Source organism: Taurulus bubalis (genome assembly GCF_910589615.1).
Source record: "Taurulus bubalis genome assembly, chromosome: 13".
Taxonomy (NCBI): Eukaryota; Metazoa; Chordata; class Actinopteri; order Perciformes; family Cottidae; genus Taurulus; species Taurulus bubalis.
This window is the reverse complement of record NC_136601.1, coordinates 11,739,577-11,759,128: the sequence shown is the minus strand read 5'-3', so window position 1 is coordinate 11,759,128 and position 19,552 is coordinate 11,739,577. Positions and strand designations below refer to the sequence as shown.

Genomic DNA, 19,552 nt, shown 5'->3' with positions numbered 1-19,552 from the left:
TAATTTTAATGTCATATATTTTTAAGTGCGACTGACATCACTGAAAGCCTCTTAGTCACACAGTTAGTCATCGACTGAAAAGGTCAGACACTTAGTCGACAAAATGACTACGGAGACAGTCAGCTGGCCAGCCGGTCAGTCGCACAGAGAAGGATGATCGGACTCTGCTGACCAAAAACCTCAATGTGGTTACCTTGTACCTGCTTGTTGCCATGGCAATACAGTCTGAGATTTAAATACTAGCCTGTGTCCTCTCCTTGCCTCTCTTTTATCTTCTTCTTTTCACTCCTCCAGACTCTCCCCTCGTTTTTTGTGAGTCGGTGTGCTGAGTCTCTGTCACGCTCCGTCTCTCAGTCATGTGTCATCTGGCGTTGTTGTGTTTTTCTCTCCCTCCCTCACCTTGCCTCGTCCTCTCTGCTAAATGACACTTTACTAGCGGTTTTCTCTAGTTAATTCCATGCTACTTTGCATCGTGCGACTCTGTAAAAAGCTCTTGTAAAACACACAACGCAACACAAAGTCGCCTCTACATACACACAGGAGACAAATTACAATTACTTACTGTGTACACACACATAATTATTTTAACATTTGCAGGCAGACGCATGAATGCTCACACACACACACACACACACACACACACACACACACACACACACACACAGATGCCATAAATGAGAGTGAAACATCAACATATTCACTGGATGCTGGCACAGCGTACACCTGCTGACAGTCAGCTGCCAATGAAGATCTATCATTTTCTGCTAAAGCCTAATCATCAGGCATCATTTAGGCATGCTGGCCTGCCTTAGTCTCCACCGATGCACCATCTGTGCCAACACGCCGATTAAATTTCCCCCAAATGCACAGACAGCCTTCTGGTAAAAAGTCTTCAGTGAATGATCTGGCTTTTGGCTCCATCTAATGGCCACTGGAAAACGCTCTATTCCCACTAGTAAGCACTGGAGAACAACTGGTGGGAGGAAATGTGTTATGTGACCAAATAGTATACATGTCTTTAAAAAATGTGATCATATGATTAATTTGATCAAAATTTGGTTAAACTAATGATGTGACTTTGATATTATTAACTTTTACTGGAATTGGCATCATCTTTTTATTATGATTAAGCTTAATTAATTGTATAACTGGCCAATATTACAAAGGTTTCTCAAAGGAAAGAATGAATAATTACATTTCAGTTTTCATAAATATGTTTTCCTCAAAAGCATTAATACTTCTATTATGAGTGAACTTGCTAAGAATACATATTCTTATCGTCTGCAGCAGATCATTTAAAAGGTTTTTTCTCCTTGTTAAAAATTATTTTCGGAACTCAATTCTTGTACGTTTATTTTATGTGTTCACATTATTAGTCAATATATCAATTGAAGGGGGAAATGTTTGACAACAATTTTGATCACCAAGCACAAATTATACATTGTTATAAAATGTCAATATTTTACTAAATGTGGGACGGTTTGGACAGTCAGTTCAAAGAAATAAGACATTTGAAGATGAAACTTTGTACAACTGATTCGTCAAAAAATGTACAACAGATTAACTGATAATAAAAATCTGAATCAAACTAGTTAGCTGTATTCACCGGCCTTTAAGAAATCACTTATGGTTAAGTCTGGTTATTTTATACAGTTCCTTTTCAAAGCCGTTGTACATAGTCTGTTGTTTCCTGAGACTACACATGAAAGCGCCATCTGCTTTCAGGAAGCTTTGCCTACTTTGGAAGTTTCCAGGTAGCCAGTCAGCAATCCTTCCGATTCCAAACCCTTGTACTGTTCTTGCATTCTTGTATACTCATTACTTTAAAGTAAACTGCACCATGCAAACCCGCTGTTAACCATAAAAGCCTGTAGCTGTTCCTCCCACACACTGAGAAAGTATCAAAGCCATAACAAGCACAAACCACCCTCACACTTGTTTTGTGCTAAATTTATGGACAGTACATTCACATCGACGCAGCAGCATATTTAGTCTTCCTTCTACATATTTTCCTTGCACGTTTCTTTTATTCCCTGCTCAATACTTTACTCTTGTTACAAAATTGAGGAAATAAAATGTTTTATTTCGTTTTTAATTATAGTTGATCATGTGTGAAAATAGATTGTTGTTGAATAAACCATGTTGAATGACTAATCTACACACTGATCAACTAAAAAACACTCAACTCATTTACACCTCGACACATACCTGCATTGACAATAGCATCTGCCTCCAGCTTGGTGATGTCACCGCTGTACAGGGAAATCTTCTGGTCCAACTTCTCATTCCTCTGGTAGAGAGTTTGTTCAGAGCCGCCTGATAATGAGACACACATTCATAAATTCAGTTTCAGGATCAGTTGTATTTACCTTGTTAACTTGCAAGTAATATGTTTTGGAGGTTTTATCTTATACCTAGCATTAAAACAATACCACTGTTTAAATTTTTGAATTAGTGGTATCCAAAGTGGTATGGTAATATTATAGAAAAGGATGTGTGAATGTGTTATGACTTCTTATCAACCAAACAGTTCTTGGTTTATGGGTATACCGAGTTAAAGAGGACATGTTAAGTAGTAATATGGCCAAATTTAGCCAAACTATCAATATTTCCAAACGGGCTGTCGTCACAGCAGTTTGAATTGATGTGTATTACTGCTGCAGGCGATTCTATTCTAATTTACAGTGAAAAGACTTTATGCTGAATATACTATGGTATCCACTGAACATACATTTCAAGTAGATTTCAGAGCCTACTTTATACATTTAGGTACAAAACTGAGTTTATATACCAATTTAACTGGATTATTTACTGTATTATATCAAGCAGTTAGAGCTATTATTATTTATTGCAGGATGGAGCAGCTGGATGTAGGAGTGAGATGACTGGGACAGGAGAAGACTGAGGGCATCTGGTGGTGGACCAGGCCATTGAAGAAGGCTGGAACGCGGTCGTTAAATGCGCGATGTTGAATAGTTACAGCAGATGGCGCTAGAAATAAAGAGAGGGTGTTCGTTCAGGTGCTCTTTGGGTGCGCTCTGCCTGACAAAACCTTTTAGGTACCCTTGAATGGACGGCGGCCGATAAACAATAGAATGTTTTCAAATGGAAAGCATTTGTTAATGGTCTTTTATTCATGATCTTTTCAAAAATGTTGACGCGATGGCAACGGCGGTGAACCGTGGTAGACAGGCAGAGAATGGCAATAAATGGGTTTGAGGTAAGTGGGAATGTGGCTGAAAGGAGATACAGAGAGGAGTAGCCGCAGGAATTAGTTAAAAGTATAACATTATTTCACTAGTCCAGTACAGAATGCTTAATTATGTGTACTAGATAGTCGACTAAATTGTTCCATAACATTTGAGTAATAAAGCCTTTAAATTGGGGTTACCAGGCAAACGAACTGAGATACAATGTACCTAGCCCATAAAATTTTGCAATTTAAGTGTAAAAAGGCAAACATGTAATTGTTTGCATGCATTTCTCTGTCAAATACAGGAGCTACCATAGATTAGAAGGAGAGAAACACGAAAAAGACATTTGGAAACAATATTTATTTAAGCTTCTGGTCTGTGATAATAGGTGAAAATCTTGTGATGTTACATTACATCTAATGTATGTTCATATTTTGCTTTGTGTGTGCTCAATTGTGTTGTGTGCATCAGATTAAGCTCACATTACATATCAATAATATATATTACATTTTGCATTCAAGTTGCTTCCAGCTCCTTTTATATTGCTCATAATTTCCTCATAATTTGGAAATATTTTTTATGTGATTTAGCCAAACATCTGATATCACTAGTAAAAGTATCTATGTGTTGCTGCTTTCCTCCGGTAAAGTCTGAGTTCTACCACCCAACCCTGAATGAACTTGACAGTGACTTTGACTGATGTTGGGCATCTGACCTGCAGTGGGAGTCCACACCGAGACGTCTTCCAGTGACACAAAGTTAGACGTCCTGTAGTGCTGACGCCTGTCCTTCACAGACAGAGACAGCAAGAAGTCTGAAAGAGACAATGGAGAAAGAGGACAGACAGTAAATATGTTTGCGAGGTGAAAAATAATACATATATCCTAAGGAGCAGATAAATATGGCACACACTTTTGGCACACCATGAAGGAAAGCTTGATTAAAAAAAAAGTCAACATAGCTATCATTCCCTCCTAAAAGTAAAATTCCTGAAGAAACCTACAGGGTGTAGGGTACTATGAGATTATAGTACACTGAAGGTACTGGGTTTCGGAACCCAGACATTCTGGAATGGAACCTGGCTATTCCGGAACCCAGGACATTCTGGAACTCAGACATTCTGGAACCCAGACATTCCGGAACCCGGCATTCTTAAACTCATTAATTTGCTTGCTGTTCTTCTCAGATTATTCTTAAATCAATGTCTATTGTATTTCCGTGAGTCAACCAAAATATTGTTTCAAGAATACTATGGGATGGGTTATTCATTGAAATTACCATTAGTTGCAGCCCAAATGCATTTTCATAATTCCTACATTAATTTACATTGTGGCTTTTTATATAGTATATATTGTTATATACAGTACATGCACAATATAGGGTGCATGTACCGTATATTGTGAGTTTATGGTGTCAACTACTTTGACTTCACAAAAGACAAAATGCTAAAAGGTCATTTTACTCAGGTCAAATGTGTGTGGATTTGCTGCTTAGCTGTGATAATACTTGGTTAGCATCATACATTTTAAGAGCAAACATGGGCGCTAGTTTCAGTCTTGAGTGACAATTGAGGAATGATAGTCTACAATCTCAAACTATAATCTCACAACCAGTGACTAACAGGTGGTTTGGTCATGTGACAGCACACACGATTCTCTCTTGTTTGCGACAAAGCACACTGTAAAGTCACATTAAAGCCCTCTCGGCCTGGTCGAACAGTCTCACCCTTGGTTTCCTTCCAGTCTCCCTCAGCGGAGTTCAGGTTCACTTTGCGGGCCATGGCGGTAACTATTCCCGTGTGGAGAGACTGGACAAGTGCGACTGTGCTCGCTCCGAGGGCGGCACCGAGGGCTACCTTGCCCAGCAAACCTCTCCACCCCCGGGGTGAGGAGGAACCGTTACCCTGGCTGGACTTCCAAATTGCTGTTGTCGTTGTTGTCGAAAACTTCTCAGCTCGGAGAGCAGCTTTAATATGGCCGCGAACAGGACTTATTGCTATCTTCCCTCCCAGCTGGAGGTTTCCAGGAGTTAACATGTGTTTGAACCTGACACCGGCTCCCTGGAAGTCAGCACAGACTCGAGACAGAGGGCCAGTGCCCAGTGGGGCTCTGATATATGAAAAGAGAGCTGATATTTGCAGAGCCATGCCTGAATGACGCCTGGGTAACAGTTCGTGTTACTACAGCAGTGCAGCCTATAAGGGATCAGTGTTCGACACGCGGTGGTTAGGTTTCGTTTTCGCTTCAAATACACGTTAGTGATGAAGGTTACGTTAGTTGGATAAAAGTTCTCATGTGCCATCTTTGTTTTGAAGGTTCACATGTGGAATGTACCATTTTACAAGGGGTGCCAGGTAGCTGTCACTAGTACAATAACCTTGTGCTAATAAATAAATAAGCGTCAGTGCGGTGAGAAGACCAGTATGTAGGATTCCGTATTATTTATAGTAAAAGGCTATGCTCCAATGTGACCAGCGCTGCTCTATTTTTAAACCAGACACCGAATATAAACCCCGACTCTGATAACATGGGAAAGCCGAAGAGAAACCCACAAGCTGACGCCTACTTCACGACTGTCGGAAATACTGGAATTATAAGATAAAGGCACACTAGGCGCCCAAATAAACTATAGTATAGTTTGTTAAGAACCCTTTTCTAAGTACAACAACAAATTAAACAACACTCTGCAGCACGTTTAGGATTGGGGACATTTATTATTATTCAAGGACGGTTGGATTATCAATTATTTCCCCCTAACAAAACCAGTGAGCCAATCATTTTTGATGACATCAAGATATGCTTTACTTTGCATCTAACACAGACACTGGAACTACAATTGTGGATACATGACCCATACCTGAACACCTCTCATTGCAGATTTTGCAACACAAAATACCATTACTAATCAATCTATAGTATGTGTTCTTGCCATTTTCAAAAAAGAGAGGAGAAAGATAAGAGACAGTGTGTGTGTGTGTGTGTGTGTGTGTGTGTGTGTGTGTGTGTGTGTGTGTGTGTGTGTGTGTGTGTGTGTGTGTGTGCGCGTGTGTGTGTGTGTGTGTGTGTGTGAGGGGGGGCAACACTCACACTCCATCTGTCACTCAAAAGCCCTTTTCACATTTCCGCTTAGCGGAAACGGACAAAAAAAAACGGAACTAGCCTTTCTTGTCAGAAGTGACACAAGCAGCGCAGACAGCGACACAGCCCACAACCTGCCCAGCCCAAGAGAGGATACACTGCTGCACAGTTTCATAGAAAACCTGGGAAACTTCTTCAGAGATCTGACAGAGGCACAAGGGTCACCCCAGTTTCCATCTCTCAAAACCTGACGGTATTGTCTTTCAAAGTTTGTGTGTGTGATGTGAGGCAGAGAGAGCGTTGAGGCAGCATGTGTATGTGTGAGGCTTCTACATTTTAAGATTGTAGATAATGTATTAGGTCACATCACTAAACAAAATAGAATGTAAGTAGTGAACTGGTCAAAGATCAGAACTGAGATTCAGCAACATGCAGATAAAGAAAGTTTAGACCTCCAACAGAGGTAAAGAGGGGTGCAAGCATTCATTGTTATACTATTGTCTGTGATACAAGTCTTTGAAAATACAAATACACACATTTAGATCCTTGAATTTAAAACATTTCATATGGGCTCACATTTCCATACACATGCAGTGGGTTTCTGTATTGGCACTGGATGAGCATCTCCTCTGGGGCGGTCAGTAAGCGGAAGTGTGTGTCCCTGGCGATAGTTCAAGTTGGAAACAGGAAGTGCTCGTCAAACTGGACATATTACCAGAATCAACTCCCCCATCGTGTGTGTGTGTGTGTGTGTGTGTGTGTGTGTGTGTGTGTGTGTGTGTGTGTGTGTGTGTGTGTGTGTGTGTCTGTGTCTGTGTGTGTGTGTGTTACACAGTATCATGTGATATTGAACCATGAGTTAAAGGTTTTCTTTTCTCACAGTTGATTGGCTGAAGTATGATTGACAGGTCATATATCCTCTCTTTTTCTCATTTAATATCTGAAATGTTCTGTAAAACTCAAAGCAGGATTTTGTTATTATCACACCTATACAAATTATTCACACATTTTGAGCGTGTATTAGAATTGCAGCATATGTAACTCCGATTTTCACTGCAGTTGTATAGTTCTTAAAATGAATTATTAAGGCTTATTAGGCATTAATATGTAGGACTGAAATTGTTTTTCATATTTTAGGCATGGAGTGTTGGACTAAGATGTGATGATCATGTTTTAGAGATATTTCCTCAGACATTATTATTGCAGGCTATTCTAGTGCATAATTTCTCACTTGTAACATAGGCCCCTGAAATACTAATTACGAAAACACTAAATTATTGAGAGCATAATGATCCATCTGAAAATGCTTCACCAAAGTGTTGGATAAACAAATGAATAAATAATTACCTTTGTCACACATAATAGATCATTTAAAGAGCATTTGTTGAGCAGCTTTTCATAACAAGTGGTTATCAATTTGACAATGTTACTAATCTCATTAATTTGTCTCTCTCCCATGTTTGTCTTTTCCACTTTTTTATCCTACCTATCAGACCTTCTTCTCCCAGTATGGCAGCGTGGGACCTTTCAGTCACAGTGGAGGATCTGGGGTCTGACGCGCCACCTGTCACCCTCAGCGTGGCCTCTGAACTTCACGTCGGAGGGGTCATCCTGAAACTGGTGGAAAAGACACGTGGGTCACTGTCTGTCCCTGTTTGTCTCAGTCTCTCCTAGTCTCAGTACACAGACTAAAAATAGTTACACAATTTAATGGATAATTAAGTGATAATTTGCAGTGTATACTGTAGATAACAATTTAACATGAGTTTATGATACATTATGTCAGCATTAAATCATCATAATTCATTAAGTAACATAAACACACCTCTCTCTGCCCAAAATATTCTTTTGATTATTTTTCTTTTAGTGCATATACAGTACATACATTTTATACTGAGCAATAACCATCTTCATTATATGTCTTAACACTGCAAACATCCTGTCCTGTACTATCTTTTTGCATACACTATTCAATATTATTAACTCTATTATCTAGAAATGTACAAAACAAGAAAATGTACATGATAATACTTTTCAGAAGAAAATACTGGCAAATAATGTCAAATGTCATAAATACATTACATGTTTGTTTACTCAACTAAACCATTACTACATATCTTTTATTTTGATAGATTTGTTTTAACTCCCAGTTTATTTGCTTGTCGAACTGGTTCACTATATATTGACTAACCAGTTATTGAATGAGTTTTGGTGCAACACATAAAACTTCAGTCCAACGAGTTTCTGACCCTGACATGATTTGAACACATAACTTTCTGATCTGGAGTCAGACACACTACCATTGCACCACGGAGTCCAGTACAATCTGATGGCCGATCTGTCGTTACCTAACAGCAATTTGCTGCGGTTATGGTTACCTTTTAAGTAAACTGATATATCTACTATACTGATGTGTTGAAAATTATTGAATTAGGTCTTTACTTTTGTTTCCATGTCCTTGTTGATGTATTAATAAAGTATAGGCTTTTACTCGCAAATATAATGCACTTTCAAACACAAGCGTGATGGCCATCAACTCAAGTATCCTCAATTCACAACAGCGTCATAAAAACATGAAAAAGTACTAAAAAGTCCAAGGTCTGGGCTTGTCAATACTATTCATTTAGTCGTCTGATCTGGAGTCAGACGTGCTATCCGTAAAAACATATGCAGATGGTTCTAGCTAGAGCCCGTGTCCGTTTTGGGATGATGGCGGAAACCGTGGAAGATATAGATGGCTTTAACAAAAACACGATTCTTAGTTTCAGGAGATTTAGGAGACGCTGATTAAAATATATCATATTCCATTACTGTCCATTAATCCCCTTTATTGTCACACTGTTCCTTTAAATATTGATCGTGATGTCATTTGAACACGCAACCATCTAATCTGAAATTAGACACTAGTTGTCAGTTTACTTTCCATCACAATAATTTAAGTCTATATTGGTTCAGAAGCCACTCGAGTTCATGATGTAAACACATTTCTCAAAGGGAAGCGGGCAACTACAGATCATTTCACACATCAGAGTTTAAAACTAAAGGATCTCAGTTTGCAGCAATATCTGTTTTCTGTCCGTCTTCTATAGAGATAAAACGTGATTGGTCGGACCATGCGCTGTGGTGGGAGCAGAAGCAGCGGTGGCTGCTGCGAACAGCCTGGACTCTGGATAAATATGGCATCCATGCAGACGCCCGGCTGCTCTTTATGCCGCAACACAAGCCCCTGAAGCTAGGTCTGCCTAATGGCACGACCCTGATGCTCCGAACCTGCTTCTCCAGCTCTGTCTTCCAGACCGTGATGGGTGTCTGTAGAATGCTCAGTGAGTCTCAGCATTTTTTATTTCTGTCCTATCGGTCTTTCTGCTTTCATTCAATTAATATTTCGTTCTTTGTTTATTTATATATTGGTACTTAATTACCATGAATTATTATTAGTTAATTAGGGCCCGAGCACCAACAACATCGGGCCAGCGAAGGCCCTATTGAAACTGTCATGCTTATTACTATTCTGCAATTTAATTGGCTTTTTGGGGGCTTTATCATATCCCAAAACACCCCAAAATTGACATGCATGTCAGCCCTGCTGAAAACATAAACATTTTAGGCAGTTCAGTCCGATTTTGCGACAATAAACTCTCCACTCTTTGATGATAAACCCTATCCTGTTGGAAATGCATGAATTAAACAGAGCTCAAGGATTCGAAACAATGATCCAGATGTGATTTAAAAACGTACCATTCTGATCTGGAGTCAGACACGCTACCATTGCGCCACAGAGTCCATGATTTCATGTTTTGAAAGAAAGTGAACATTTCGGGGGCACAGATGACTGATCAAAATATTTAAGGCTGTTTTATTTTTTTCATAAAATTTTAACAATTTTCAAATAAAACCAATGTGCATTTTTGAGGCGATAAACTGTCCAGAATTTGAAGAAAGACACAATCCTGCAAAACAATCATTTGACATTCACAGAGCTTGAGGATCCGAAACAATGACTCTGACGTGATTTGAACACGCAGCCTTCCAGTGGTGGGCCGTCAGGGCCTCCTAAGCCTTCTCTGTTGGCCTAAACTGAATCACAAAGTTATAGCTATTTTATAATTTAATTGTTTTTCACAAATACACTACATGTATTATAATTATTATTCCCTATTATCTTATTTTCTCATTGCACAGCTCCTGTCATCCTCTGTTGCTCTGCCTTCAGCCTGCAGGACTGCTTCCATTGCAGCTGGTTTGAAAGATAGTTTCATCCAATCATATTTTTTTATCCGGTGTCTCTATGTAAGCAAAGCAGTTTAAGCAAGCATTTGCAGATTAAAGTACACAGGGAGTGGACGTTGTGGTTGATTGTCATGGACAAGTTGGGTTTATTTTTTGACGTGCAGCACCTGCGAAATGGCATGGATGTATGATTGGTCAGTGGCCCGGCGTGCACATTAACATGCGCTGTGATTGCTCAGTGGGGCAGCGTGACTTCTGTCAACGAAAGAAGGAGAAGATGATGAAGCTAAAAGCTAGAAGCTAGAAGCTGGAATCTCAAACTGAAGCTTGCTGGTGGATTAAAGTAAAAGGTAGTTAAATTTCTGTCTTGGAGACGATTAAATCTGGAGAATTATGTCAGATGATGATTAATTAAACAGAGCTCGATGAAATGAAACAATGACCCTGACGTGATTTGAAAACGCAATCATCTGATCTGGAGTCAGACGCGCTACCGTTGCACCAGAGTCGATAAAGGGGTTTGCCTGAAAAGTGAAAACTCAGCAACGTCACTGATGAATGAAAAATCATATAGAAGTCAGTTCAAATGTCTTGATGAATATCCAAAAATGTAAAAGGTAGTTCAATGTTTGTCTTGGAGACAATTCAATCTGGAGAATTCTGTCAGATGATGATTAATTAAACAGAGCTTGATGAAACGAAACGATGACCCTGACGTGATTTGAACACACAACCTGTTGATCTGGAGTCAGACGCGCTACCGTTGCGCCACAGAGTCATTAAAAGTCTAAACCCGAAAAGTGAAAACTCAGCAAGGTCACTAATGACCAGAAAAAACAAATAGAAGGCAGTTTAAATGTCTTGATGAATATCCAAAAATGTAAAAGGCAGTTCAATGTCTGTCTTGGAGACGATTGAATCTGGAGAATTCTGTCAGATGATGATTAATTAAACAGAGCTCGATGAAATGAAACAATGACGTGATTTGAACACGCAACCTTCTGATCTGGAGTCAACACGCTACCGTTGCGCCACAGAGTCAATAAACGTATTTTCCTGAAAAGTGAAAACTCAGCAATGTCCCTGATGAATGAAAAAACATATCGAAGTCAGTTCAAATGTCTTGATGAATATCCAAAAATGTAAAAGGCAGTTCAATGTCCGTCTTGGAGACGATTCAATCTGGAGAATTTGAATAGACATCCAATTCTGTGGGACGATGATTAATTAAACAGAGCTCGATAAAATGAAAGAATTACCCTGACGTGATTTGAACACACAACCTTCTGATCTGGAGTCAGACGCGCTACCGTTGATAAAAGCTTTTTGATGAAAAGTGAAAACTCACTAAAAAACAAATAGAAGGCAGTTTAAATGTCTTAATGAATATCCAAAAATGTAAAAGGTAGTTCAATGTCTGTCTTGGAGACGATTAAATCTGGAGAATTCTGTCAGATGATGATTAATTAAACAGAGCTCGATGAAATGAAAGAATGACCCTGACGTGATTTGAACACGCAAACTTCTGATCTGGAGTCAGACGCGCTATCGTTGCGCCACAGAGTCAACAAAAGTCTTATCCCAAAAAGTGAAAACTCAGCAAGGTCACTAATGAACAAAAAAACAAATAGAAGGCAGTTTAAATGTCTTGACGAATATCCAAAAATGTAAAAGGCAGTTCAATATCTGTCTTGGAGACGATTCAATCTGGAGAATTTGAACAGACATGCAATTCTGTGGGACGATGATTAATTAAACAGAGCTCGATAAAATGAAAGAATTACCCTGACGTGATTTGAACACGCAACCTTCTGATCTGGAGCCAGACGCGCTACCGTTGCGCCACAGAGTCGATAAAGGTGTTTTCCTTAAAAGTGAAAACTCAGCAATGTCACTAATGACCAAAAAAACAAATAGAAGGCAGTTTAAATGTCTTGACGAATATCCAAAAATGTCAAATCCAGTTCAATGTCTGTCTTGGAGACGATTAAATCTGGAGAATTTTGTCTGATGATGATTAATTAAACAGAGCTTGATGAAATGAAACAATGACCCTGACGTGATTTGAACACGCAACCTTCTGATCTGGAATCAGACGCACTACCGTTGCGCCACAGAGTCGATTAACACATTTTCCTGAAAAGTGAAAACTCAGCAAGGTCACTGATGAATGAAAAAACATATAGAAGGCAGTTCAAATGTCTTGATGAATATCCAAAAATGTAAAATCCAGTTCAATGTCTGTCTTGGAGACGATTAAATCTGGAGAATTCTGTCTGATGATGATTAATTAAACAGAGCTTGATGAAATGAAACAATGACCCTGACGTGATTTGAACACGCAACCTTCTGATCTGGAGTCAACACGCTACCGTTGCGCCACAGAGTCAATAAACGTATTTTCCTGAAAAGTGAAAACTCAGCAATGTCACTGATGAATGAAAAAACATATCGAAGTCAGTTCAAATGTCTTGATGAATATCCAAAAATGTAAAAGGCAGTTCAATGTCTGTCTTGGAGACGATTCAATCTGGAGAATTCTGTTTAAATAGACATGCAATTCTGTGGGACGATGATTAATTAAACAAAGCTCGATGAAATGAAAGAATGACCCTGACGTGATTTGAACACACAACCTTCTGATCTGGAGTCAGACGCGCTGCCGTTGCGCCACAGAGTCGATAAAGGCGTTTTCCTGAAAAGTGAAAACTCACTAAAAAACAAATAGAAGGCAGTTTAAATGTCTTGGTGAATATCCAAAATTGGAAAAGGCAGTTCAATGTCTGTCTTGGAGACGATTCAGTCTGGAGAATTCTGTCAGATGATGATTAATTAAACAGAGCTCGATGAAATGAAACAATGACGTGATTTGAACACGCAACCTTCTGATCTGGAGTCAACACGCTACCGTTGCGCCACAGAGTCAATAAACGTATTTTCCTGAAAAGTGAAAACTCAGCAATGTCACTGATGAATGAAAAAACATATCGAAGTCAGTTCAAATGTCTTGATGAATATCCAAAAATGTAAAAGGCAGTTCAATGTCTGTCTTGGAGACGATTCAATCTGGAGAATTCTGTTTAAATAGACATGCAATTCTGTGGGACGATGATTAATTAAACAAAGCTCGATGAAATGAAAGAATGAACCTGACGTGATTTGAACACGCAACCTTCTGATCTGGAGTCAGACGCGCTGCCGTTGCGCCACAGAGTCAATAAAGGTGTTTTCCTGAAAAGTGAAAACTCACTAAAAAACAAATAGAAGGCAGTTTAAATGTCTTGACGAATATCCAAAAATGTAAAAGGCAGTTCAATGTCTGTCTTGGAGACGATTGAATCTGGAGAATTCTGTCAGATGATGATTAATTAAACAGAGCTTGATGAAATGAAACAATGACCCTGACGTGATTTGAACACGCAACCTTCTGATCTGGAGTCAGACGCACTACCGTTGCGCCACAGAGTCGATAAAAGGCTTATCCCGAAAAGTGAAAACTCAGCAATGTCACTAATGACCAAAAAAACAAATAGAAGGCAGTTAAAATGTCTTTTTCAATATCCAAAAATGTAAAATCCTGTTCAATGTCTGTCTTGGAGACATTGAACTGGATTTTATGTGAAAACTCAGCAATGTCACTAATGACCAAAAAAACAAATAGAAGGCAGTTAAAATGTCTTTTTGAATATCCAAAAATGTAAAATCCAGTTCAATGTCTGTCTTGGAGACATTGAACTGGATTTTACGTGAAAACTCAGCAAGGTCACTAATGACCAAAAAAACAAATAGAAGGCAGTTAAAATGTCTTGACGAATATCCAAAAATGTAAAAGGCAGTTCAATATCTGTCTTGGAGACGATTCAATCTGGAGAATTTGAACAGACATGCAATTCTGTGGGACGATGATTAATTAAACAGAGCTCGATGAAATGAAAGAATGACCCTGACGTGATTTGAACACGCAACCTACTGATCTGGAGTCAGACGCGCTACCGTTGCACCACAGAGTCGATAAAAGTGATTTCCTGAAAAGTGAAAACTCACTAAAAAACAAATAGAAGGCAGTTTAAATGTCTTGGTGAATATCCAAAAATGTAAAAGGCAGTTCAATGTCTGTCTTGGAGACGATTCAATCTGGAGAATTCTGTCAGATGATGATTAATTAAACAGAGCTCGATGAAATGAAACAATGACGTGATTTGAACACGCAACCTTCTGATCTGGAGTCAGACGCACTACCGTTGCGCCACAGAGTCGATAAAAGTCTTATCCCAAAAAGTGAAAACTCAGCAATGTCACTAATGACCACTAATGGCGCTACCATTGCGCCACAGAGTCGATAAAGGCGTTTTCCTGAAAAGTGAAAACTCAGCAATGTCACTAATGACCAAAAAAACAAATAGAAGGCAGTTTAAATGTCTTGACGAATATCCAAAAATGTAAAATCCAGTTCAATGTCTGTCTTGGAGACGATTAAATCTGGAGAATTCTGTCTGATGATGATTAATTAAACAGAGCTTGATGAAATGAAACAATGACCCTGACGTGATTTGAACACGCAACCTTCTGATCTGGAGTCAACACGCTACCGTTGCGCCACAGAGTCAATAAACGTATTTTCCTGAAAAGTGAAAACTCAGCAATGTCACTGATGAATGAAAAAACATATAGAAGGCAGTTCAAATGTCTTGATGAATATCCAAAAATGTAAAATCCAGTTCAATGTCTGTCTTGGAGACGATTAAATCTGGAGAATTCTGTCTGATGATGATTAATTAAACAGAGCTTGATGAAATGAAACAATGACCCTGACGTGATTTGAACACGCAACCTTCTGATCTGGAGTCAACACGCTACCGTTGCGCCACAGAGTCAATAAACGTATTTTCCTGAAAAGTGAAAACTCAGCAATGTCACTGATGAATGAAAAAACATATCAAAGTCAGTTCAAATGTCTTGATGAATATCCAAAAATGTAAAAGGCAGTTCAATGTCTGTCTTGGAGACGATTCAATCTGAAGAATTCTGTTTAAATAGACATGCAATTCTGTGGGACGATGATTAATTAAACAGAGCTCGATGAAATGAAAGAATGACCCTGACGTGATTTGAACACGCAACCTTCTGATCTGGAGTCAGACACGCTACCGTTGCGCCACAGAGTCGATAAAAGGCTTATCCCAAAAAGTGAAAACTCAGCAATGTCACTAATGACCAAAAAAACAAATAGAAGGCAGTTTAAATGTCTTGACGAATATCCAAAAATGTAAAAGGCAGTTCAATATATGTCTTGGAGACGATTCAATCTGGAGAATTCTGTTTGAATAGACATGCAATTCTGTGGGACGATGATTAATTAAACAGAGCTGAATGAAATGAAAGAATGACCCTGACGTGATTTGAACACACAACCTTCTGATCTGGAGTCAGACGCGCTACCATTGCGCCACAGAGTCGATAAAGGCGTTTTCCTAAAAAGTGAAAACTCAGCAATGTCACTAATGACCATTAATGGCGCTACCATTGCGCTACAGAGTCGATAAAGGCGTTTTCCTGAAAAGTGAAAACTCAGCAATGTCACTAATGACCAAAAAAACAAATAGAAGGCAGTTTAAATGTCTTGACGAATATCCAAAAATGTAAAAGGCAGTTCAATGTCTGTCTTGGAGACGATTGAATCTGGAGAATTCTGTCAGATGATGATTAATTAAACAGAGCTCGATGAAATGAAACAATGATCCTGACGTGATTTGAACACGCAACCTTCTGATCTGGAGTCAGACGCGCTACCGTTGCGCCACAGAGTCGATAAAAGTGATGACCTGAAAATTGAAAACTCACGAAAAAACAAATAGAAGGCAGTTTAAATGTCTTGATGAATATCCAAAAATGTAAAAGGCAGTTCAATGTCTGTCTTGGAGACGATTGAATCTGGAGAATTCTGTCAGATGATGATTAATTAAACAGAGCTCGATGAAATGAAACAATGACCCTGACGTGATTTGAACACGCAACCTTCTGATCTGGAGTCAGACGCGCTACCGTTGCGCCACAGAGTCGATAAAGGCGTTCTCCTGAAAAGTGAAAACTCAGCAATGTCACTAATGACCAAAAAAACAAATAGAAGGCAGTTTAAATGTCTTGACGAATATCCAAAAATGTAAAAGGCAGTTCAATATCTGTCTTGGAGACGATTAAATCTGGAGAATTCTGTCTGATGATGATTAATTAAACAGAGCTTGATGAAATGAAACAATGACCCTGACGTGATTTGAACACGCAACCTTCTGATCTGGAGTCAGACACGCTACCGTTGCGCCACAGAGTCAATAAACGTGTTTTCCTGAAAAGTGAACACTCAGCAATGTCACTGATGAATGAAAAAACATATCGAAGTCAGTTCAAATGTCTTGATGAATATCCAAAAATGTAAAAGGCAGTTCAATGTCTGTCTTGGAGACGATTCAATCTGGAGAATTCTGTTTGAATAGACATGCAATTCTGTGGGACGATGAGTAATTAAACAGAGCTGAATGAAATGAAAGAATGACCCTGACGTGATTTGAACACACAACCTTCTGATCTGGAGTCAGACGCGCTACCGTTGCGCCACAGAGTCGATAAAGGCATTCTCCTAAAAAGTGAAAACTCAGCAATGTCACTAATGACCATTAATGGCGCTACCATTGCGCCACAGAGTCGATAAAGGCGTTTTCCTGAAAAGTGAAAACTCAGCAATGTCACTAATGACCAAAAAAACAAATAGAAGGCAGTTTAAATGTCTTGACGAATATCCAAAAATGTAAAATCCAGTTCAATGTCTGTCTTGGAGACGATTAAATCTGGAGAATTCTGTCTGATGATGATTAATTAAACAGAGCTTGATGAAATGAAACAATGACCCTGACGTGATTTGAACACGCAACCTTCTAATCTGGAGTCAACACGCTACTGTTGCGCCACAGAGTCAATAAACGTATTTTCCTGAAAAGTGAAAACTCAGCAATGTCACTAATGACCAAAAAAACAAATAGAAGGCAGTTTAAATGTCTTGACGAATATCCAAAAATGTAAAAGGCAGTTCAATATCTGTCTTGGAGACGATTCAATCTGGAGAATTTGAACAGACATGCAATTCTGTGGGACGATGATTAATTAAACAGAGCTCGATGAAATGAAAGAATGACCCTGACGTGATTTGAACACGCAACCTTCTGATCTGGAGTCAGACGCGCTACCGTTGCGCCACAGAGTCGATAAAAATGATGACCTGAAAATTGAAAACTCACGAAAAAACAAATAGAAGGCAGTTTAAATGTCTTGATGAATATCCAAAAATGTAAAAGGCAGTTCAATGTCTGTCTTGGAGACGATTGAATCTGGAGAATTCTGTCAGATGATGATTAATTAAACAGAGCTCGATGAAATGAAACAATGATCCTGACGTGATTTGAACACGCAACCTTCTGATCTGGAGTCAGACGCGCTACCGTTGCGCCACAGAGTCGATAAAAGGCTTATCCCGAAAAGTGAAAACTCAGCAATGTCACTAATGACCAAAAAAACAAATAGAAGGCAGTTTAAATGTCTTGACGAATATCCAAAAATGTAAAAGGCAGTTCAATATCTGTCTTGGAGACGATTCAATCTGGAGAATTTGAACAGACATGCAATTCTGTGGGACGATGATTAATTAAACAGAGCTCGATGAAATGAAAGAATGACCCTGACGTGATTTGAACACGCAACCTTCTGATCTGGAGTCAGACGCGCTACCGTTGCGCCACAGAGTCGATAAAGGCGTTTTCCTAAAAAGTGAAAACTCAGCAATGTCACTAATGACCATTAATGGCGCTACCATTGCGCCACAGAGTCGATAAAGGCGTTTTCCTGAAAAGTGAAAACTCAGCAATGTCACTATTGACCAAAAAAACAAATAGAAGGCAGTTTAAATGTCTTGACGAATATCCAATCTGTCTTGGAGACGATTCAATCTGGAGAACTTGAACAGACATGCAATTCTGTGGGATGATGATTAATTAAACAGAGCTCGATGAAATGAAAGAATGAACCTGACGTGATTTGAACACGCAACCTTCTGATCTGGAGTCAGACGCGCTACCGTTGCGCCACAGAGTCGATAAAAGTGATTTCCTGAAAATTGAAAACTCACGAAAAAACAAATAGAAGGCAGTTTAAATGTCTTGATGAATATCCAAAAATGTAAAAGGCAGTTCAATGTCTGTCTTGGAGACGATTCAATCTGGAGAATTCTGTGGGACGATGATTAATTAAACAGAGCTCGATGAAATGAAAGAATGACCCTGACGTGATTTGAACACGCAACCTTCTGATCTGGAGTCAGACGCGCTACCGTTGCGCCACAGAGTCGATAAAAATGATGACCTGAAAATTGAAAACTCACGAAAAAACAAATAGAAGGCAGTTTAAATGTCTTGATGAATATCCAAAAATGTAAAAGGCAGTTCAATGTCTGTCTTGGAGACGATTGAATCTGGAGAATTCTGTCAGATGATGATTAATTAAACAGAGCTCGATGAAATGAAACAATGATCCTGACATGATTTGAACACGCAACCTTCTGATCTGGAGTCAGACGCGCTACCGTTGCGCCACAGAGTCGATAAAAGGCTTATCCCGAAAAGTGAAAACTCAGCAATGTCACTAATGACCAAAAAAACAAATAGAAGGCAGTTTAAATGTCTTGACGAATATCCAAAAATGTAAAAGGCAGTTCAATATCTGTCTTGGAGACGATTCAATCTGGAGAATTTGAACAGACATGCAATTCTGTGGGACGATGATTAATTAAACAGAGCTCGATGAAATGAAAGAATGACCCTGACGTGATTTGAACACGCAACCTTCTGATCTGGAGTCAGACGCGCTACCGTTGCGCCACAGAGTCGATAAAGGCGTTTTCCTAAAAAGTGAAAACTCAGCAATGTCACTAATGACCATTAATGGCGCTACCATTGCGCCACAGAGTCGATAAAGGCGTTTTCCTGAAAAGTGAAAACTCAGCAATGT

General features: G+C 39.1%; 2 protein-coding genes across 2 annotated transcripts in view; one reads left to right on the top strand and one right to left on the bottom strand.

Moving 5' to 3' along the window:
- macrod1 (mono-ADP ribosylhydrolase 1) overlaps positions 1-5,340 on the bottom strand; it is a gene marked incomplete at its 5' end in the record, with an annotated part of 94,480 nt that extends 89,140 nt beyond the window's left edge. The window contains 3 exons of the mRNA XM_079229000.1: positions 2,209-2,316; positions 3,910-4,008; positions 4,920-5,340. Of these exons, the coding sequence (XP_079085126.1) occupies positions 2,209-2,316; positions 3,910-4,008; positions 4,920-5,340 (628 nt within the window). The remainder of the gene's footprint in view (positions 1-2,208; positions 2,317-3,909; positions 4,009-4,919) is intronic.
- Positions 5,341-7,780: 2,440 nt separating this feature from the next.
- The window catches only part of fermt3b (FERM domain containing kindlin 3b), a gene marked incomplete at its 5' end in the record, with an annotated part of 46,703 nt that continues 34,931 nt past the window's right edge, over positions 7,781-19,552 (top strand). Inside the window, 2 exons of the mRNA XM_079229117.1 lie at positions 7,781-7,904; positions 9,361-9,594. Of these exons, the coding sequence (XP_079085243.1) occupies positions 7,781-7,904; positions 9,361-9,594 (358 nt within the window). The remainder of the gene's footprint in view (positions 7,905-9,360; positions 9,595-19,552) is intronic.